The following is a 23117-nucleotide window of genomic DNA, read 5'->3' on the forward strand; positions in this document are numbered from 1 at the left end:
TGAGGACAGAGTCACCGCTGGACTTTCTTATTATAGGATTGCTTTCCGTGGGATTCATTAAGCGCCAAGATCCTGCATATAAGATGCCATTCAAAACAACTATACATTGAGATCTAAAACCAAAGTTTCCAAAAGAGTTAATATGAACATAAGGTAACTCGAGACCTTGTGTGATGACGTGCAACTACTGTGTGCAGACATGCATAAAACGTATAGACTATAGTAGTATAGCACTTAATACAACACAGAAAGAACTGAAATGCTAAAGACTTGGGGAACATCCTCAAATTTGTGCACTCCAATTCTCTGCTTAACGCCTAATTGACCTAACAAAAAACCACCATTTTTTTTTGTTATTAAGTCCTACAATCTCCACTATTACCACAGTCCTCCACAAATGCAATACAACTACAAAGAAATTACTCAAAAATAAGCACTCAAACACACAAATTGACAAAAAATATCATGAAGTAGCTGTAATAAACCTTCAACTGAACATTCATTTTAAACAGTAGCTGATCAATATATAGTCAGAAAACGATAACTACATAATCCAAAAAAAAACAAGTGCAAAAACCAGCCAACCTGCATACTTTCCGGTAATGTTCCAATCAAAAGGTGATGTTGGTTGCCACTGCAAAAAAACATCAAGCCAATAATTACTAAACCACAACATACCGGCCCTAATCAAGCCTCATCAAATAAAACTTAAATTGTCAAGAAACATCAAAGATCATCAAAAACACAATCTTTACTAACAAATTAAAACATAAACTAACCTGATCGTCGGTTGAATGAGTAGTATTACTTATTGATTGCACCGCAGTGGCAAGAGGGGCAAAGAGAACTAAAACAACAGATAAACTTAGGAAAACTCTAATCAAGACAGTTGTGAAATGTAAATTTGTGATCACAGAGTCCATTTTGTAAAGTGAATTGAAATGAAATGTGGTTCTTATCAGGTGTGTGCTAGATTGTAGTAGCAGTAGATAAAGAGTAAGAAATGTTTCAACAACATAACCCCTTTACTAGCTAGTGTAACATTATAAGCATGCAGTTTCTTGACACGTATAGACATAGCTAAAAAAGCTTACGCATACAGAGGTGTATGTCTATCTTTTAAGAAATAGTGGTAGTTGTTCTACCGTTTATGGAGTTACCGACTTAAAATTTGTGTGTTCTTTGTTGGAGAATGTTTTGTTTAGATTTTATACTTTATGAAAGGGAAAAAATCAAAAAAATAAGCCACCCCACCAAAGTAAAATTTTTAAATCTTAATTTTTTAAATCTTAATGTGTACATAAAAGGTTTGGTTATTTTTGCTCCTACATATATATTAATAATTTTCTTTAACTTGTTTCATTTTTATTTTATTCAAAATTATAGTTTTGAAAATATTGTTAAATAAATTTGTAATCATTTACAAATCAAATATTATATAATATTGATATGTAAATTATATAGCCTTTCTTTTATATTTTCACATATTTTTTGAATATTAGATTAGAGGTTTAAAATAATGTAACTAAAAAAATTGAACTTTTTTATTAATTTGATTTTTTTCCCTTCATAAATAAATTCTAAATTGTTTATCTTTTTAAAGTATCTCTAAAATTTAATCAAAGTTATAATAAGTTAGTATAAATATATTTAAAATACTCTCTCTATTTATAAATGTTTGAAAATAGTTATAGATCGAGGGAGAACGAGAAAGATAGGGGGAAGGACAGAGAGGGGGTGAGAGGGAGAGAAGTTAAAAAAAATGGAATGGGAAGATGAAAATGATATTTTTGCAATTTAATTGTTTGTGTGTTTAAAAAGATAGTAAATTTGCAAGATTTTAAATAAGGTAGTAAAGTTGCAAATAAATATCCAAAAGTTGGTATATTTGTCAAATTTTTTATATTTTAAAATCTAAAAACACTTTGATGGAACACAATAATACAACATACAAACGGTAACATTTGATATTGACTCACCTTACTTAATTGCAATAGTATTAGATTGGCTGCAGACACATTATATTGTTGAGTATCCAACAACGAAAGCAAAATTCAAAGCGAATAAACAAGAACAAGAAAATAAACGACAATAACACAAGACAAAGATTTACGTGGTTCACAAATTCATAGTTCACAAGCCGCACTAATTCTGTATTGATCTCTCACAATTTGTTGTGTTATGATTTTACAATAACATGAGTATTTATAAGAGAAGAAATTAGGTCTAAATCAAATTATAGTCCAAATCTGAAAAGTAGACTAATCCATAAACTAATCTGAATAGTTTATTTTCATGAGTTTAATTAATAGTCTCCACAAACCCAACAATCTCCCACTTGGAGTCTGGCCAATCTTCACTTCACTCTTGTAAGTCTAGTAAAATTAATTATTCAATCAATAACTCTAACTAGTGCAGCGCCTTCTCATCAATCAATTCTGAAGGTCAGTTAAAGTTACGCAAAGCTTCAACTTTTCATTCATAACCACCTTAGTCAACATATCTGCAGGATTCTTTGAACAAAGAATTTTCATCAAGAAAATGTATCATTGCTTATCAACTCTCTTCTAAAGTGATATTTCAGTTGAATATGCCTCGTCCTAGCATGAAACGCGGGATTCTTCGCAAGATGAATAGCACTCTGACTATCGCTATACAAAGCACTGTCCGCCTGTTTCTTGCCCAACTCCTCAAGAAAATTCTTCAACCAAATCATCTCCTTGCTAGCTTCAGAGATAGCCATATATTCTGCTTATGTGGTTGAAAGAGCAACACTCTTTGAAGTCGAGACATCCAACTAACTGCGGTGTAACCCAAAATGAACATATAACCCCTTGTACTTTTTCTTGTATCCAAACATCCACCCAAATCTGCATCAGAGAACCCTTCCAAGATAACATCTTTATTACTGAAACATAGTACAACCTTGGATGTGCCTTTCAAGTAGCGTAACAACCACTTGACTGCTTCCCAATGCTCTTCCTGGATTAGACATAAATCAGCTAACAAATCCCACTGAATGAGCAATGTTTAGCCTTGTACACGTCATAACATAAATTAAACTGCCAATTGCAGATGCATAAGGAACTTTAGCCATATCTTTCTTGCCTTCATCCGTTTTAGGTGATTGCTTTTGTGAGATTAAAGTGACTCGCCAATGGTGTACTTCTGGTCTTCGCATCCTGGACACTGAATTTCTGCAATAGTTTCTCAACATACTTTTCTTGAGATAATTTTAAAGTACCTTCAACTCTATCCCTTATAATACTCATACCAAGTATCTATTTTGCTGCACCCATATCATTTATCTCAAACTCCTCAGACATCTGTCTCTTTAACGTGTTGATTTCCTTCATGTTTGATCATGCTATCAACATGTCATCAACATAAAACAATAATATGATATAAGATAAATTAAACTGTTTAAAGTAACAACAATGATCCATAGCTGTATCCATTCTTCATCATAAAGTTGTCAAACTTCAAGTATCATTGTCTTGGTGCTTGCTTTAAACCATACAAGCTTTTTATAAGCTTGCAGATAAGGTTTTCTTTCCCAGCTACCTGAAATCCCTCTAGCTGAACCATGTAGATATCTTCCTCAAAATTACCATGTAAGAATGCAGTCTTAACATCTAGTTGCTCTAGATGTAACTCCTATGCAGCCATAATACTTAGCACAATTCTAACTGTAAACATCTTAACACGGGAGAAAATATATCGGTATAGTCAATACCCTTTTTTGTTGATAACCTTTGACTACTAACCTTGCCTTGTATCTCTTACTGCCATCATGTTCTTTGATCCTGAACACCCACTTATTCTGTAAAGCCTTCTTTCCTGCTGGTAACTCTGTTAAAGATCAAGTCTCATTCTTCTCAAGAGAACTCATCTCCTCATCCAAGGCTGGTTTCTACTGAACTGAATCATCCACTTGTACTGCCTCTGAATAACACTGAGGCTCCCGTCCTCGGTCAATAACATATAATATGCTGAAGGAGAATATCTTGTGTGGCCTCACACTTCTGCTAGATTTACTTACCACAACATATGGAGTTACTGGAACCCTGTCATCAATATTCTCTGAACTCCCATTATTTCCTGCAAGATCTGTTTCTGTAATATCTTCAAGCAGTGCTTCCCTTTCTCAGATTGTTCCTTTGTAAACTCGGAATCGACTACAAGCTTATCCTTATACATTGTATTCTCAATATAAGTAACATCTCTACTTCTAATGACCTTCTTAGTCAGTTCATCCTAGAAACGGTAACCCATATCATCTGGATAACCAATGAAGATACACTTCTTTGCTTTCGGATCAAGCTTGTCCATGTCGGAATATTTAACACGCACATAAGAAACACAAAAAATTCGCAAGTGTGAAAGATTTACCTTTTTTTCCTGCCACTCTTCTTTAGGAATCTTGAACCCCAAAGGACTTGAAGGTCCTCTATTTATGAGATACGTTTTTGTGCTAACTGCATCTGCCCAAAACATCTTTGGCAACCCTGCATGTAATCTCATACTCTTGGCACTCTCATTCAAGGTTCTATTCATGGCTCTGCAACACCATTCTGATGTGGTGTCTATGCAATAGTTGTAATCATTCTAATCCCAAATTTCGCGCAATAACTTTTAAACGCATCACTACTGTATTCACCACCATTATCTGACATCAAACTCTTCACCTTCAAACCGGTCTGATTTTCAACTTCAGTCTTCCATTTCTGAAAGTAGAAAACGCTTCTGATTTATTCTTCAAAAAATAAACTCATACCTTTCTAGTGGAATTATCAATGAAAATGACATAGTATCGAGATCCGCCCAATGACACAACTGTTGGACCATATACATCTGTCCCACTACTTTACTCATTTTTTCAACTTTTCTCCACTACTTTATCATTTTCTTAAACTCCGCGCTCAACCCAAATGTAAACATTTGAGAGGGACGAAGGGAGTATTTATTTATTTCATTTAACTTTTTTTAATTAGATTCTCCGTCTATTGATGAGCCTTGAGCCTGGAAAGAAAGTACTAGTAGCTTCACAAGTAAGAAAATAAGAAGAATGCAACAAATGGCTACAACCCTCCACATTTATCTCCTTCCGGTAGTTTCTAGTGCTGGCTATAGATCACTTTAACCCGTTTGCAGCTCTGCCACATATAAGCTGTTGTTTCGAAACTTGGACCTTTTTTTGCTTGATATTCTCCAGCTTTCTCTCTAAAAATTCTGATCTCCTTTTCTGTAACCGCTTTCTCAAGTGCTGCACGACCATCATAAGCCCTGTATGTGATTTGTTTCATCCTCAATTCTTTAACTTCCTTGGTTGCAACCTAGAATTTGTAGTGGTGATTTGAAATAGTAGTAAGTAGTAATATACCAAGAATATTATGGCTTCCATTTATGTTATGATGCAACAACCTTTATATAATCCGTTATAGCTTCTTTTGTGTCGAGAATATGCCCTCCCAAGGTACAGATTCGAGTCACTGGTTCTGAAGGACTATTGCCACTGATCTTTTTTACTTCTTCCCTGGCTTGGTTGATTTTCTTATGAAGCTGTCTTTCCTTTACCAAGTTCTTACATCCATGTTGTCTTCCTTTGTGCAATTTCACAACCTAATTTTATAACATGAAGACGAATAGCGTTTTAGATATTGAACTTAAATTCAAATTGCAATGAAGTAATGACAGAGATTACTTGTTCATGCATCAAGTCACTATCTTTTCTCTGGCGTGCTCGTTTGGAAACGTATAGTTCATAGAGAGATTGTTTTAATTCCTCGATTTCCTTCACTTTCCACTCAATCTTTTGTCTTGTGTTGAACCGTGTATATGCTGCTTCAGTATATGTGGAGAAGCATTTCTTTTTATGGTCTAGCTTGACTAGATTTAGCTGTCAGGAATGCAGAAAAAGATATATCCAATCAAACAAAATCTATACTATGAGAGTCGTTAAAGAGTATAAGATCATGTTGGGGCCTTCCTCTACCACCTTAAGGTTTTAGAGAGACTGGTTACAATTTTGTTCAAAAGTAGGCTTGTACCTTCAGCATATGTAGCTTCTGGATGATCTCCAGTTCCTCCTGCCACAGTTTTCTAAATGCCTCTGGACTTTCCGAAATCTTGAAATTATTACTCTTCTTTTCTATTGCTTGATAATACATTCTGACAGGTTTTTCGTCTTTATATTCACAATTAGACAAGCCTGTCTGTATTTCAGCATTCATCATACCATCTCCGAAGCATTCAATCTAAATGTTGGTTATGCTTTTAGTTACAAATTCAATTGCAGTTGGACGAATTTGAAATTTAAATTTAAAGAGTGAGTATGAAAGAATAATTTTTTTTCAATATTCATCACCTCCGGGCTCCAACCAATCTGTACTTGTAAATTTTAACATTCATCTAGTAATTTGTTTGTATATAATCATACAATTAGCTGAGTCTTGAAAGACAATCACGCATGATGCATGACAAACTTTGTGCATACTACTTCAACTACTAAACCAAAATTAAGAAATAATTAATATAAGATGCTAGAAAGGGTCTTCTTCTAATACATTGAAATTTTAGAGCGACTGGTTGCTTAACGGATAGCAAATGTACCTTGAGTTTTTGTAGCTTCTCGGTGATATCCTGTTCCACTCGCCACAATTTTGTATAGATCTTTCTACTTTAGTCAACTATTGTAGTTTGATTTCATTCACCAATATTGAATAGTTTAATGTCAAATGTGTTGAGAAAATTTTTAATTTGTTTGAGAATGTCATCGCTGTCATTTCATTTCATTCATATAATTCTTCTAATGATATTACAACCATTTATCGCGTATAATGTCTTTCATGTCATTTTAATTTAATTATGCCAAGGACAAAAAAATTATGAAGCCTTTTTTTACGCAAGAAAAAAATGTCCCCAAGTACAACATGAATTCATAATTTATTTTAATATTGATGTACTGTATACTGAAGCTAAAAAAGTTTCCAAATCTTCTCTTAGTTAGAGAAGCATTCGATGGGGAAGAGAAATTACTCCCTCATTTCCCATTTCCGGTGGGTTGTTTATATTGGGAAAACGAGGAATCGGTATGTATTTTTAGATTCCCGTATAACATGATTTTCTAAATAATTTTAAATATTTTTTCTTTTAAATAAAAATATAATGTTTAAACTTTTATACAGAAAAAGAAAATTCTAAAAATAAAATATAGAACTATATTTTATAGTAGCCTTAAAATGCTTAGCATGACGAAAAAGTATGTAAGAATTCAGTGGGACAGGAGAAGTATTATTAGGGATTATCCGTGGAGGATTGGAGATGGAAACGATGTCAAAGTTAATCTTGAAGATCCTTGGCTGCCATGGCCTTTAATTTTAAAGTGGTTGACAAACTTTACTTCCTACATACACTCTATGTAGTGGATCTGAAATGTGGAAATGTGGATTGTTTTATAAGAATTCACTTCAGCAAGGAGAATGCTGATTTAGTTAGTATGCTGATTTAATAGGAGAAATTTAGGTACTGCTGATTTAGTATGCTAAATTGAACAGCTAAAAATGTACAGAAACAACAAAAATAATTATGGATACAAGTGTTTGCAACTGCTTTTTTAAATTCGTAGGCTCAACAGAATTAGTTAAAGTGCAACTGTTCACAAATGAGACAGTCTCTTTTATCTTAGCAAATGAGACAGGCTGTAACTGAATGAGACAGATACTATATATTCAGTAGAATGTAAGTTGCAGAAATATAAACATGCAATGCTGGAAATATGTTAATGCAAGAACACCAAATCTTTTCACTTGGTTCGGCCCCTATACCTAGTCTATGGCCTACATCCAAGTCCCCATGCCAACTAGCATAGAGAATGTATTATATCCACTTAAATAAAGTACTAACAAACTTTTCTTGATTACAATCTTGGCCCTGAATGAAAGAACCATTTCCCTAGCACACAGCTACCTAGCACACAGCTACTTGGCCTTGATCTTGTAATCAATATTCCCACAACCCGGGACAAGTGATACAATACACCTTTCTTTCAAATACAAAGATAATAATGTGAAAGATTACAACTCGACTATAAACTCTTAATTAACTGGATAATCAATGAATGTAATTAAGAGGATGTTTTTCTCAGAAAGATATAAGATGGAAAGTGCAGAGAGTTGTATGTTTCTGAAAAACATCAAGTCGGTTTAAATAGAAAACATGTAACGGATATAATGTATTTCAAACTCTTTTAAAGATAATAAAAGATAAGATTAGGTTTGAAATATTTGAATGTATAAAACAAGTAATCCGTTAGTATGTTTCTTGAAAGAGATAAACCTGAGAGAGATAAGGAATTTGAAATATGTTAGGTTTATCTAAGAAAGAGTTTGTTTTGAAAAGATAAGTCAAAGGTTATCCAGTTAACTAAGTTAACATTAAACAAAACTCTAATACTTATCTAACTAACTAACAATCTGATTTGCTGTAGACTTCTTCAATGCATCATCAGAAATCACGGATTAACATTCTCCCCCTTTTATGATGATGCCAAGGGTAAAGAAGTGTTATGCTCCCCCTATCAAAAACACTTTAATCTCCTGTTGCAATATGTTAGATAGTAACAGTGTATATATGCAACAATCAGTTGATAATCATGAGAATATGCAAATGAAACATAAGACTTATCAAATGAGACAGGTAAACAATTGGGACAGCAAATAAGATTAAAAACCAAGATTAAAAACCAAGCACTCAACAGTACTTAAAGTTATAAAACCTTAAATATTTAATCCAACACATAAACCAGTGCTATTCAACCAAAATTATCCAATCATCCAGATAAATAAACCAAGAAGCAATCGTCTTAAATTAAACAAACAAACACATTAAAAATTCTCCCCCTCAACATCATAAAAGGCGCGTAAAGAAACTAGTCAGAATCATCAACATCGACAGGAGCAGATTCTCGAGTCTTTCGCTTTCCCTTGTTGTGGTAAACTGGAGAAGCACCATACTCGGAGAACAGTTTGTCTAACTTGCCTTCATCTGGAGCTTTCCCATCCCTCTTGCGAAGCCATTCTAGAATATACGAACGATATTCAGCACGAGTCATTACAAAAGCTTCAGGTGGAGGAACTGCAGGCAGGGGCAAAGGGGAAGTAATCTCGGCCAGAGTCATATCACCAAGTCAGTCCTTTTTCTGGTGCCATGGCATGCTACGGGTAGAGACCTGCTGAGATATGTTACTTGGTTTCTGTACCAAGTTTATAGAAGAGCTTGACAAATTCTTCCTCCCACGCCTTGGCAGTGGTAACCATCCCCTCATGAAGCACACCCAAATTTCAAACTCTATAGCCCTACTCACCTTCTTATCATGGACATGTAAAATCTCCAACTTAGCATTTATTGATTCAAGAGAAGCAGTAACAGATTTATTAAACATCTCATAGGAGGCACGCATCATACTGACTTGTGAAGTCAGGGATGCCAAGGACTCGATAGAAGCAAACTGAGTTTTAAGAGACTCCAAAAGATGGTTGTTTTCTGAAACTTTTGACAACAACGATTTCAATAAAACAGAGTCCTCTTGATCAGGATCAGACATATAGTGAGGAGACTCTGGAAATGAACCAAACGACTTATGACCCTCACCAAAAATAGAACACCAGACTCAATAATCTCAATATTATTAGCAGACAGGACAGACAGATCAAACATAGTAGACACTGGCTCAGTGCTATCATCATCAGAATAATAGAAAAATGTCTAAAGATCTTTGTCAACAAAGAAGGAAAGGACAAGTTCATAGACTCATGAGACGCACAATGACTCATGTATTTGATAATCAACGAAGCAATATCACAAGGAGTTTTAGTCATGAAAACCCGAAATTAAAATAACATCTTGATAAGTGACACGGTCACGACCGCTCTTATGAGGCAAAAAGATTTGTATGAAACAATTTAAAAAGCAATAAAGCAAGTGGAGTAAGATCATGTACCATGGGCTTAAGAGAGGTACCGATAAAGTTCTCACCAAGAATCACTTTCAGTTGTTCTTCATACTGTAATCCTGGAAACTCCATGAATGCTGCATGCGTGGTATACGGACAGACACCAGAGCACGAGATACCACAAACTCGAGACAACAGATTAGCATTGAACACAATCGGAAAACCTTGAACCACAGAATAAACCATATCCTCCTTCATCATTGAGAAATTAGAATAAAATTCCCAAACCACAGAGGGTAAATAACATCTGGTGGGGATAAAAGAGGTTCACAACCTTGAAAAAAAGGACAGCATTTTTTAGAGGCTTGTGGTATGAAACGACGAAGGGCCGCTATCCATCTAGTGAGGCGTTGAACCTCTTTTATGGTAGAAGGGTCCTTCATTTCAAATATAGCTATTATTTGGGAGGGGTCGACCCAACTGATTTTTAAATATTTCATCCATCATACGCTGAAATATCGCACCGGCATTGATCACCCAAAACGCATGTTTCGATATGCGAAGATACCTCGATGTGTGAATAAACGCCGTTTGTTTCCCAATCTTGATCATCCATCCTGATTTGATTATAGCCTGAGGAAAGCGTCCATGAAGATAGCATTTCATGACCCGCCATTGCGTTGATAAGTTGATCTATATTTGGCAAAGGATAATAATCTTAGGCATGCTCTGTTGAGGTCAGAGTAATCAACACACATTCTCCATTTTCCATTACTTTTCTTAACCAGGATAGCATTAGCAATTCATGTAGGACATTTCACCGGTTCGATAAATCGAGCCTCTAAAAGTCGATCAAGCTCTTCGTCGATAGCTCGACGCTTTTCATCTGAGAAAGTCCGCCTCTTTTGTCTGACAGGATTCTTTTGACGGTTGACATGCAGAGAGTGTCTTGCAACGTCAGTTGGAATTCTAGACATGTCAGATGGTGACCATGCAAATATGTCCGAGAACTCCCGAAGCAACCTCGTTAATTCATCTTTTATTTGAGGATTTAAATCTTTTCCAATTTTAACCGATTTGCTGGGGGAATTTTCATCAATCGCAATCTCGATCGTTTCACCGACAGGTGAGAACGAGGGATCCCTTGGAATGTCAAAATTCTACCGGCATCTATCTAAACGACTTCATTAATAGATTGAGTGTCATTATCTTGCTTCTTATGCACAACAGTAGTGAAGTAGCATTGTCTTGACACGGCTGGGTCGCCACACACATCTCTCCCACTCCAAACTCAGTCGGGAATTTCATTTTTAAGTGAGGGATCGACGTAATGGCTTCTAATACCGAGATTGTCGTTCTCCCTAGTATGGCATTGTGACTTGAGGTTGCACTTATTACGTGGAACTTAGCTATCTTCCATACTTGGCAAGGCATCGTGCCGAAAAGCACCGGCAAGTCAATTATCCCGACCACTTTCACCTCAATACCTGTGAAGCCATAAAGAGGTGAATGGGTATTTTCTAGCTTTCTATCTCCTGTATCCATTCACGCTAAAGCATGATGATAAAGGATGTCGACAGAACTACCGTTATCGACAAGGATCTTTTTTACTATGTTAGTGCTGATTTTGGCGGTGATAACCAGCGCATCGTGATGGCCTCATATGATATTTGGGGCATTGCTCTAATCCAGAAGGATATGACGAGAGATGGAGAAGGCTTGTATCTTTGGGACACTGAGGATTAACATTATACACTTCTCGAGCGTACGACTACGAGAGTTGTTTGACATGCCTCCAGCGGCGTAACCCCCGAAAATTACGTCGACTATTCTGTCATCTTGTCTCTGATGAGTTTGGCCTTGTCCTTAGATATAATGGATGAAATGGCCTATTCTGATTTTGGATTCAATGTGATTGCTTAATTGGTAGCACTGTTCTATAGTGTATCCAGTATCTTCATGATAGTCGCAAACTGTGAGTTTGGTAAACTCTTTATCTTTTCTGTCCCGGGCCTGCCATTTTTGGTCTGAGAAAGACCGTCATTGATATTCATGACCCCTCGCGGTTCGATGTTCTTCCATCCTATTATCTCTTCTTGCTGCTGAACGTCGAGGGTATTTGGAATTATATCCTCGCGATCTCGGAGTCCGGGGATTGTGAGCTTTTGACCTGTCATATTTGTAACTAGAGCGTCTCAAAGATCTTATACTACCCACTGCCTCTTCAAGTGTCATACGGTGTTCAACAATTTGGAATGTTACATGAAGGTGTTGAGGATATTTTTCTATGAGTTCTTCTAGTAAAATGCCATGTCGGTTTCCATCAATGCCTGCTGCTAAATAATTCACCGCCAAAGGCTCCTCTAGGTCTGTTATCTCAGATCTAGCTTGACGAAAGCGACCTAAATAGCTTTTCAGAGATTCGCTAAGCCGTTGTCTCATCGTAATCAAAGATTCCGTAATTTTCCCCCTTTGTAGTTGCTTGAAAATCTTGTTTGAAATTTAATCTTCAACATAGTCCAAGAGTCGATTGACCTAGATGGGAGATTGTTGTACCAACGTAGGGTTGTTCCTTATAAGCATGTAGAGAAGAATTTGCAACGGGCGACTTTTGAGTGTTCGTAAAACACCATTCGACTGTCAAATGTGTTATGGAAACCTGATGGGTCAGAGGATCCATCAAATTGATCAAGTGCCAGAGTTTTTAAAGTCATGTCTATTTTTGCTTTCTTAATGCTTCGAGAGAGAGGGCTTTCCACCGGGGCTTCGAACCTCGATTGAGTGCGAACTAGATCTCGCAACTGGTCCATATCTTCCTATATTTTTAAGAACTCCTCCAGTAAGATTGAGTCTATTGACATCGACCCTTGCAAAGTTCCCCCTGAAGATATTATCTTAGGATGTCGGGGTCTTGAATATATAGACTCAGTAGAAACCCCATCTTCATCATAATAGTAATCATCATCATCCTCCGAAAGCTTTACATAATCAAGTTCCTCATCACCACCTTCCTTAATCAACGTTTGTTTCAACTCTTGCTGTAAACATTGAATCTCTCTTATTTTTTCCAATTTTGCCTCTAGTCTTTGAGTTTCAGCTTCTTACACCTTGAGCTCTACATCTGAGCCTTCTACTCTTGTTCTCGTAAGAGTTTCTTCTACTGTAACTTTTGTAAATGCAACCTAGCATCACTGGAGAGCACATGCTTCCTCTTTTCTGTTAAAATACGAGAGCGAGTATCCTTAATCATTTTCCTCTTGCGTTTGATTGGTTGTCTCTGCGCCTGAGAACCTTCAGGTGGGGGGTTTTCCTCCACCGGAAACAACCGTCTTGGTTTAAGGGTCGACGATATTTTATCATTTTCTGCAGGAGCAACATGTTCTGATTTTTGAATAGTTTGGATCTCTGTCGTGTTCCCACATTTATCTGGATCTGTTTCTTCAATGATCATGTTGGAGTATCAAATTTAAGAGCTCATTCTAGCATCAAATGATGACCCTAAGTTTGAGCCATATTTTTATGAGGAACTATACTCTTTATTGATACTTATTTTTCCAACCTTTTACAAGTAGGGCAATTAGCCTATATTTATATGGAGCCTTTAATGGGCTTTTCCCCTTATAATTGGGCTTCTATTGGGATTTTTATTACAAACATCTATTCTAAGGTTCTAATTTCCTATTCGAAGTCCTCTTCCTTTCCTTGGCCCAACACTGTCCAAAAGTACCATGCAAAAATCTGGATGTTAAGTGAAATCAATGGCTGTCATGCAGATGACAGATTCACTAGCTTGGTTTATATCCTGATCCAACTTTTATCGTAATTATACTTTATTGGAAACATCTGCATGAGGATCTATGAAAGAAAAAGATCAAAGTTAGGATATGATTTTCATAATTTGATGAAAAAAATTACGAAGCCAAGGGTTACAGAGGATAAAAGTTGCAACCAACAAAGAAAAAAAGCATTATACAGACAAGACTCATGAATAAAGCAACTGATCTTTCCTGGAAACTGCTGTTTATAATGATCAAGTGAACCAGCAACTAAATTGACACAATACTACACTCTAAAAAACATATCACGATTCCCGGCCTAAATGTTGGACAACATATTACAATTTACATTAAGGTTTTTTGAAAAACACAAGCAATTTAGAGTGATGTTTGATCACATCTATGTGAGAAATCCTAAGTATGAAATTGATTACAAATTTTAGATTTTCTTTCCTCATTTGTGCTATGTGATTTGTATTTTTAGTATATAATTTTTTGATAACTACTTGGATTAAAAATATGAATAGTGTGTAGCCTTACTTGTAGACTGCAAATTTGTTGTATGGATTCATTAGAGGACATTTTACACATTAAATTGTAGGTAGGTAGCTAACTAATAGATGTGATGGAAGTTCATATACAATGCTGACCTTTTTATAAATAATTTTAATTCAAATAAAAAAATTAAAATTTTACCTCCAAATAAATGTAGACCTCACTTCTTTTGGGAGCACTTTCTTCATTGTTTCCTGTAATATAAATATTTAATATTTTAAAATTAAAAAATGAAAATGATTCATGACTTCTGTTAAACCTTGTATATGGATCAATTTTTTTCTTAAGGAAAAAAATTCATGTTAACAACATAAAATGTATACAACCTTGTAACAACCTTGTATATTTAATATAATAAATAAACATAGATGTGTACATATAAGCATGTAACACTTAATCATGGTTTGAATCAAGTTCTTCTTCTGGTATGATTACACTAAACATAAAATAATTTTTTTTTGTTTAAGAAAATCTGAACACAAAAAATCAAGATGATTTAAAATGTAATCATAATAAAGTATACATTCATTACTTTGTAAAATGACCCATTTCTGAGCACAAATACACACACACATATATATATTAAAAATTGATTCAGATGACGGGGTAAGTCGATTCATATTAAAATCAAGATGGTTAGCATTTTATAATTATAACTAGTTATAATTGGGAAAAGTTGGAAAAATTTACCAATATAGGAAATTTTTTAATTGTATTATTCCTGTTTTTGATGATTTTATTGAGTTATAACTCAAAAATAGTATACGATTAGAACAATTAAGTCAATTTTGGTATAATAGGAATGATAGGATAGCAAATATATTTTAAAATTTTGAGATTATATTGTTCAATGATTTTATTGAGTTACAGTTCAAAAATAGTTAGAGTATTAGAACGGTGATTTAATTTTTAAAAAATTTATTAGTTAAAGGATGGATGGATGATGCAAAGTGGTCACACGAGGACGTGGGAGCGACTTTCAGTACATAAACATAATCGGAAAAAAATTAACACAAAAATTCTAAAATTCATGAAAAATACTTAATTCAGACGCTCATATTAATCTTAATAATTGATTGGAGTGGGTAATGAAAGATGCATGAATCCCAATACAATCCACTCGCACAATTTTTCTCTATTGCTATGTCCAATTAAGGTACCAATGGATGATGAAAAATGGTTTGATGAGGAAGATGTGGGATTTGAGCATATAAACACAAACAAAATGTTAAAAAACCTAAAATCTTATCTTCAAGGATTCATGAAAAAATTGTTAATTCAGAGGCTCAGAATCTTACGAGTTGATTGAAGTAGATACCGAAAGATCTACAGATCTGAACATATTCCATTTGCACAATTTATGTTTCTTTCTATATCCAAGCAATTGGTTGAGAATCGTCCAACAATCTACAACAAGAACGATTGACCGTGAATTGTCCAACGATCTGGAACAAGAACGATTATACAAACGTGTGCTCTCTCAGTGTTTCTCTCACTTGTGGGCGGCTAAGTATTTCACAGTATATGATATGAGTAATATTATTTTGAGAAGGAAATACATTTTGTGTGTATATAAAGGCAAGAGGAAAATCTTATTTCCCTAAAGTGTTCAATAAAATTACTATTCCAACCCTCTATATCATATTTACAATTTTGTAATTAATTTATATAATTTTATCTAGTTAAATGTGAAATAATGTTATATTCGTAACTAGTATTTTTACAAACCATTTAGTACAATATATTTAACCAACTTGAAAGGCATGAAGAAATTTAAAAAGGAAATATTTACTTTCTACTCTTTTTTGGATAATAACCTTGTAACTAATTTTTTGACATTAACTTAAACACGGTATATTAATATACATATTAAAAAAATTACGATGAGTAATGAGAAGAACTCCCTTCATCCAGTTTTTCCTTTTCATTAATCAGAATTCATATTTTATTCAATCAAACAAAAAAGGGTGATAATTGTGCTAATATAAAATTGAGACAATGATATTCACGCTCTATTTATCATAATTATTGGATCGGACAAATCATTTGGGATAAGAAAAAAATAGTAGAAATGGACAACAAGACTAAAATGGACCGAGTGTATATACCATTACAAAAAAAGTATAGTTCGGTGTAACACGTAAAATGGTCTAATATATGAAATTTACCAAATTCGATTCTCTAAGACATTAGACTTCTTTTACTTAGATTATATTCAAGAATATCGAATATCCTAGAGTTATATCACTATCTTCAATGGAAAATCAAGAACATAGGTATTCTACATAGTACTCATATTAATATACGACGTTCTTTTACTTTTTCCAAACTTTCTAATATTCTTTTAAATTGTAAGAACGATAACTACAATTTTATAAACTTGCAGGAACTTTGTGGAATCATTATTTAAAGAAAAGTCTACAGAACATAGGATTTCATGTTCAATTGTTAGGTTCAAATCACATATATTTGAGAGGTGAAGTTGTCTCTTGGTGAAGAAAAAAATGGTCAAAGGTAAAGAATAATGATTTTAAATTTGCCTTATTTAGTTTGAAAGAGTATCGACAAGACTTGTTTTTTATCCTAAATTTCTAACAACTATTGTGTTCCTCCCATGTTAAGTTGTTCACTCATGGGTGTAAATTTATTAATGTGTTCTATTATGTTAGAATTAGGTGTGTAGATCTATTAAAGTATTTTGTTGTTCGTTTATGAAGATGTTATTGGTATTTCATGTTCATCAAGGGCATGGGTGTAGATTGATCATCAAGGTACTCTGTTAACGAGAATGTCCTATTGTTGAGGCTCTTTAAGCATATATATTTCTATTTACTACTAAGAAGCAGGCACCCAAAAAATCTTCTAAAAATATTCAAAATACTACCCTGCTACTCTAAACAAACAAAATAAAGATATGTTTACACAAAATCCGAACCACAAGATCAAAATCAAATCAACCGTAATCAGTAGGACTCTCTAGTTCTCTCACTAAGCAGGGATTTCTTTTGAAATTCCTACAATTTATATGTATGTATTATATGAGTAAAATTCTATGAAGACCATGTTTTTCTTGGAGACCACGGAGACCACTTATGTTTTGATAACTAAAATCTTGCATAAACATTATAAAATGTAATATTTTACGAATTATGTTCTACAAAGATCATTATTTTATTCAAAATATTGAATATCATACATGTACTTGCATGTAGAACATTACAAAATGTGTTATCCTACGAAACATGTTTAGTTTGCAAAAAAAATTGTTTAGATTGCAGAATATACACATTATACTTATTAAACTTAAATGATATTCAATAATTTTAATAAATTAGTGATATTCATAAACATACTTCAGAAAATAATATATTTCATAGGGTTTTGATTGCAGAACATAGGTGGTCTCCGTGGTCTACAACAAAAATGTGGTGACTCATATATATATATATGCATTTTTTCAAATAGAAATAATCCTTAAAATGAAAACTAGAAAATAACTTTTAAAATTTGTATTAAGCTTTCTTTATTTTTAACACTAACATTTTACTAGTTCACACAATAACTTTCCTAATTTTAAAATTTAGCCCTCCACGTTAGTAGGGACCCACCACTACTAGAAATAGTGTCTACGACATCACCCTTTTAACATCGGTTAGAAATTTCACTGATGTTAAAAGCAGTTTTAACATCGGTCGCTTCAAAACCGATGTTAAAGGTATTGTCAGACATCGGTATCTTAACTAACCGATGTTTATAATCGTTTTTTAAAAAAAAAAAGGTCCGCTTGTTTCTTTCCCCCATTAATACACCAAAAAATTCCCGGCTTAACCAAAAATTTTATGCTCAGTTTTTCCGGTGCCCCCTCCCTCTCTCATTCTCTCTTCTCTTTTCTCTCCTCTCTCTCACTGTCTCATCTCTCTTCTCTCAGTCTCTCTTCTCCCTCATCTCTCACTGCCTCTCTTCTCAATCACTCTCTCTAAACCTAATTATACCCCTATTTGTACTAACCTTTAATTAAACGTGATTAATTCCTAAATCGAGCTCGATTGGTGCTAAATAATCTTGAAAGAAGTTGGGTCTACTCAATTTATGTGAGAAAAGTAAGTTTATTTCGAATTTATTTTCAAATTTTATGTTTTTATTTTAATAAAGCTCTGTTTACAGGTCTTTGGAGCTTTGTTAGTGTTAAAAGAAATTGGGTTTGCTTGATTAGGTAAGATTAACTTCTAATCTACTCGATTAAAAGTTGGTGTATGTATTGTTAATCTTGAAAGAAGTTGGGTTTACAGATCTTTATAAGCTATACTGGTGGCCTTGTTATTGTTACTGCTAGACACGTGTTGTATTGATATTAATTTTTTAGAATTTCATGTTGAATCGGAATTTTTGGAGGAAAGCCTATTCAAATTAGAATTTACTGTTGTCATTTCGTACTCGCATAAATGATTTTATTTGTGTAGCTTATAGCTGAAGATTACATTGATGTTCTAACATTAGTGGGGGAATGCTGTGTTTTTCGGTGGCTGTGCAGGGTCCCAAATATTATATTTTCTTAATGATTTGAACTGTTATTTTATCCATGTCTTCAGAGTGCAGCACGTGTGTTGGTTCCTGCTGAATTTGGGGATCATGGGATTAAAGGAATCATACTGGCTGCTAATTATGCCAGAGAAAATAAAGTTCCATATCTTGGGATCTTCTTAGGAATGCAGATTTCTGTTATTGATTTTGCTCGATCTGTAAGTTAGAGTTTAATTTATAGATTTATTTATGTAGAACGTTCACTGAAAGATAATATACACTTAAGATTAACTGCATTGCTTCATGCATCTTGTAGGTGTTGGGTCTAGAAAAGCCAAACAGTTCAAAATTTGATGCTCGGACACTAGATCATGTTGTAATTTTTATGCCAGAGGTACATGCCCGTTCATGATAATACTTGACGGTTATGACATCGACAGATGCCTTTTACATTCCTGAGCTCTAAATGCATCACTGCAAAGCTATATGTTATTAGTCGCGGTTAATTAGTGCCACAGGATATCTTGCATGTTCCAACTAATTAAATGTATAAGAATGTTACAACTAAAAAGTTGATTGATGCTGGTCTGGATTGCGGAGCATGCCCATAATATATGTATATAAGACTGGACAAGAGAAATAATGCTTGTCCAGGTATTGGATGGTTCTGACGATATGTTGGTTCGACATCTTATCAGGGAAGAAGTGCTAAAATGGCAAGGCAAAGGTTTGAACATTTTGTAGGAATCAACTTACTTTAAGCTAACCTTGCACGTGTTATATTCACAGAGTCTATTTACTCATCAAGAATCATGTATCTGGAAATTCCTACCGTTCATTAGAGTTTACATTACCTATTTATGGCACCTGAGTGTGTGTATAAATGTCTAATAACATTTTAATGTGTTGTTTACAGGGGATGTATTATCAGGAAACCAGCCGGACAGACCAGTTCACTTGGGAGTACTGCAAGAATGGTTTGGCATCCACTGGTGGAACACTCGAGCTTTCGCTCTTTTGTTTACTCTAATATTCATTTCACTACCACTAGTTTTGTTCCGTCGAGTAGGTCAATACAAATAATCAATGTAGACCTCTCTCGTACATACATTAGCTATGTTCCAGTTTAGTGATCCCTGTATCCGTGTTCTTTGTTTTTTGTTTTAAAGAATCATTAAGGTTTTGTTCAGCAGTATCAGTTCTGTTAGCATTGGTGTTTGTGGGGATATGCTCAGGAATGGCAATCTCAGCACTCTTAGAAGGCAAAACAAATACACCAAAGCTCATACCTCAGTTGGACAATCGAGCCTCCTTCTTTAACCTCTTCGCTTCATCTCCAGTCACCGTCACTACATTCACTTTTCACTTCAATGGTTAGTTACAACTAATAGAAACAAGTACTCTTATAAATGACACTAATTTTCTGAGGAAATTACTTATGAAAATGTTTTTAATTTCAGTTCATATTATTGGAGGGGCGCTTAGGGAAGCATCAGATATGACCTCAGTTGTTCGAATTTCTCTAGTACTTTGCTCAGGAATCTACTTTACCATTGGGATCTTCGGATACCTGTTGTTTGGGGATTCCATTATGGCAGACATACTTGTAAATTTTGATCAGGGTTGCCAGAAGTTAAAGCTACCCTTGTGATATGTCCTCTTGTTGTTGTGATTTAATGGGTAAATGAGATTGATCGATTTAACTTAAGAGGTAGCAACAAGGTGCTAGTGTGTCATGGAGGCAACAGAGGCAAAACCCTTCATGAATTCTCAGATTATGATTTTGTTATTACTACATATTCTATTGTTGAAGCTGAGTAGAGGAAAAATGTTATGCCAGCTAAACATAAGTGCATTTGGTGTGGAAAGTTATTATTTTATGAACATAAGATATCTATTCACCTGAAATATTTTGGCGGTCTAAATGCTATTAGAACTAATAAGCAGTCGAAACAGAAGAAGGGTAAGAATCCTGAACTAAACAGATCAGAGAAAGGCAAGGGTGTTGAGTCGGTGGATGAAGGAAAGGAGGAGTCTTCAAAGAAAGGGAAGCATTACAACAAGGATAAGACTTTTGGAGCTGGTTCTTCTACCAACAAGTCGGAAGGAGTTGAATATGGATCCTGTAACGGCAAATCTACTTTACACTCCGTGAAATGGGATCGTATTATACTGGAAGAGGTGAGTAGGTGGTTACTGTTAGAAATTATTTCATACTTGGCTGGTCTGATTTCTTATCTCATGTGTGTGGATATGTACATATTTAATTCATCTTTCTCACGGTTACTCTTTTTTGCATCTCTTTGAATCCAGATGATGTAGAATAAATTAGGAGCTGCTCTAATCATTTTTTTTGTCCAAATTTAAGCTTATAAGTGTATTTTTTCTGGTCAAGAGTGTCACCAAATTTCTTACTTATAGCTGCTACTACAGCAGGAAGCATCCATTGGGATGACTTTTGTTCGGATGGGATTTTTCACAACAAATTGTATGTTTGATAAATTCCTGAATCGGCTACTGGTGATACCCCTTTCTACTCTAGCAGGACTATCCAGAAGTGTTATTGATTATTTGTTTTGTCAGGAGCCACATTCCAAATTACCGGATTTTTTAGTGTTCATAATAAGGTAAGTTTCATATATTGCTTCGCTACACTATTATTTATATATTTTTGTAATTGAGATGAAAGGCTCTACAAACATATTCTGATGTGACACGACCCTGGCTAATTTGGTAAAGTTGTTTTAGATAGATTCTCTTCTTCTCACTCTAGCAGCTACAACCAAGCCTTAATCAGTGATTTTTTTCTTATCTTGAAAGCTCTTTGAATTACCCTATTTCGAATTATTGATTTAGTTGAGCTGAGAGCAATGGTTCCTAATCAAGGTCCAGGACACCCTACTTTAGTCATTATCCGAGCTGTTGAGCAAATTATGAGAGAGAATTTATTCAACTGTAAAAGTTTTAAAGCAATAGCGGCTAGAGATAACTTTTTAATTTCAGCTTTGTGCTAAATATTCGGTTGTATTGCTTTTAGACTGATTATTAACTCATATTGCTCTGCGACTAGAGAACACAAAGGCAAGATCTATGAAGTCATTGACAAAGCTAGAGCTTTTGTGGAAGTTGTACGTGATGCTACGAACTTTGCTTCAGCTGATACTATTTATGGTTTCGCAGCATATCCATCTGGGGAGAATTGCTTGGGGAATGCGCCTTTAGTGAGCTAGATAGGTTAGGAATGTAATTGTAAGTAGATAGTTTTTGATGTTGATGTAGATGTAGATATAGAAAAATGTTGTTTGAATGCTGATATATAAGTTTTTTGGTATATATTTGTTCTCTTTTAAGATTATTTTTTATTGATATAGCTTTTAATTATTAAATGGGTTATTCTAATTGAGAGCTTTGTTTCTGTATTCAATGGGTTATCCTCATTGAGAAACTTTGGAGGTAATTCTCCAATTTAAAGTTGTATGCTTGGAATCACTTACCTTGTAGTCTGGTGGATCAATTATCATGTAATCCGATGGATTATCGTCCTTGGTGGATAAGAGGGTAAGCCAAGGCTATACCTATACCTAAATTCAAGTGAGACATGTAATAATCGGAAATACCTAAAATCGTCCTTGCACGTGTTATATTCACAGAGTCTATTTACTCATCAAGAATCATGTATCTGGAAATTCCTACCATTCATTAGAGTTTACATTACCTATTTATGGCACCTTAGTGTGTGTATAAATGTCTAATAACATTTAATTGTGTTGTTTACAGGGGATGTATTATTAGGAAACCAGCCGGACAGACCAGTTCACTTGGGAGTACTGCAAGAATGGTTTGGCATCCACTGGTGGAACACTCGAGCTTTCGCTCTTTTGTTCACTCTAAAATTCAAGTGAGACATGTAATAATGGGAAATACCTAAAATCCCAATAACATATGTAGGCCTTGGTTCATTGTGACTAGGCCTTATTGTTTGGTATTTTCAGACCGAGTTGGAGTCATAGTTAGATTTGGAGTCGATTCGGGAGTTTTTGTATTAAACTTGGATTAAATAAAATTAAATTAAAAATATGATATTTTTATAACCATACAAATTAATGAGCATGTTCAATTTTTAATTAAATTAATTTAATATCTAAATAATTAAAACAATAAAATTAGTTGTTGACCTCTAATTGAAGATGAAACAAAATTGAGTAATGAATTCATTGCTAAACTCTATTTCAATACGTCATTTTTATGTTAAGATTTTAGCGACACCAATGATTTAACCAATGTAAAAGTTTTACTTAATTCATTTCAGTTAA

General features: G+C 34.4%; 1 protein-coding gene across 12 annotated transcripts; it reads left to right on the top strand.

Moving 5' to 3' along the window:
- Nucleotides 1-18135: 18135 nt before the first annotated feature.
- LOC141687448 (amino acid transporter AVT6C-like) lies at nucleotides 18136-22834 on the top strand. Of its 12 annotated transcripts, none has more exons than XM_074492736.1 (10): nucleotides 18136-18383; nucleotides 18448-18496; nucleotides 18815-19022; nucleotides 19121-19198; nucleotides 19503-19531; nucleotides 19721-19869; nucleotides 19974-20177; nucleotides 20265-20985; nucleotides 21238-21431; nucleotides 21875-22121. In XM_074492736.1, the coding sequence occupies exons 3-8, from the start codon at nucleotides 18990-18992 to the stop codon at nucleotides 20453-20455; spliced, it is 684 nt and encodes a 227-aa protein (XP_074348837.1). In that variant the 5' UTR covers nucleotides 18136-18383; nucleotides 18448-18496; nucleotides 18815-18989; the 3' UTR covers nucleotides 20456-20985; nucleotides 21238-21431; nucleotides 21875-22121. The 12 variants fall into 12 exon arrangements, with proteins under 12 accessions (XP_074348837.1, XP_074348834.1, XP_074348835.1 ...); XM_074492733.1 differs by having other exon boundaries at nucleotides 18873-19022; XM_074492734.1 differs by having other exon boundaries at nucleotides 18136-18374.
- The last annotated feature ends 283 nt before the right edge of the window (nucleotides 22835-23117 follow it).

The sequence above is a fragment of the Apium graveolens genome, chromosome 9 (genome assembly GCF_009905375.1).
Source record: "Apium graveolens cultivar Ventura chromosome 9, ASM990537v1, whole genome shotgun sequence".
NCBI lineage: Eukaryota > Viridiplantae > Streptophyta > Magnoliopsida > Apiales > Apiaceae > Apium > Apium graveolens.

What these genes read in the sequence shown, in the direction of transcription:
- LOC141687448 (XM_074492729.1), top strand. Translation starts at nt 20,638, where the DNA reads ATGCCAGCTAAACATAAGTGCATTTGGTGTGGAAAGTTATTATTTTAT. An exon ending in ATCGTATTATACTGGAAGAG is followed by an intron (nt 20,986 to 21,225) that starts GTGAGTAGGTGG and finishes TCTTACTTATAG; the next exon opens with CTGCTACTACAGCAGGAAGC. An exon ending in TTTTTAGTGTTCATAATAAG is followed by an intron (nt 21,432 to 21,874) that starts GTAAGTTTCATA and finishes CTCTGCGACTAG; the next exon opens with AGAACACAAAGGCAAGATCT.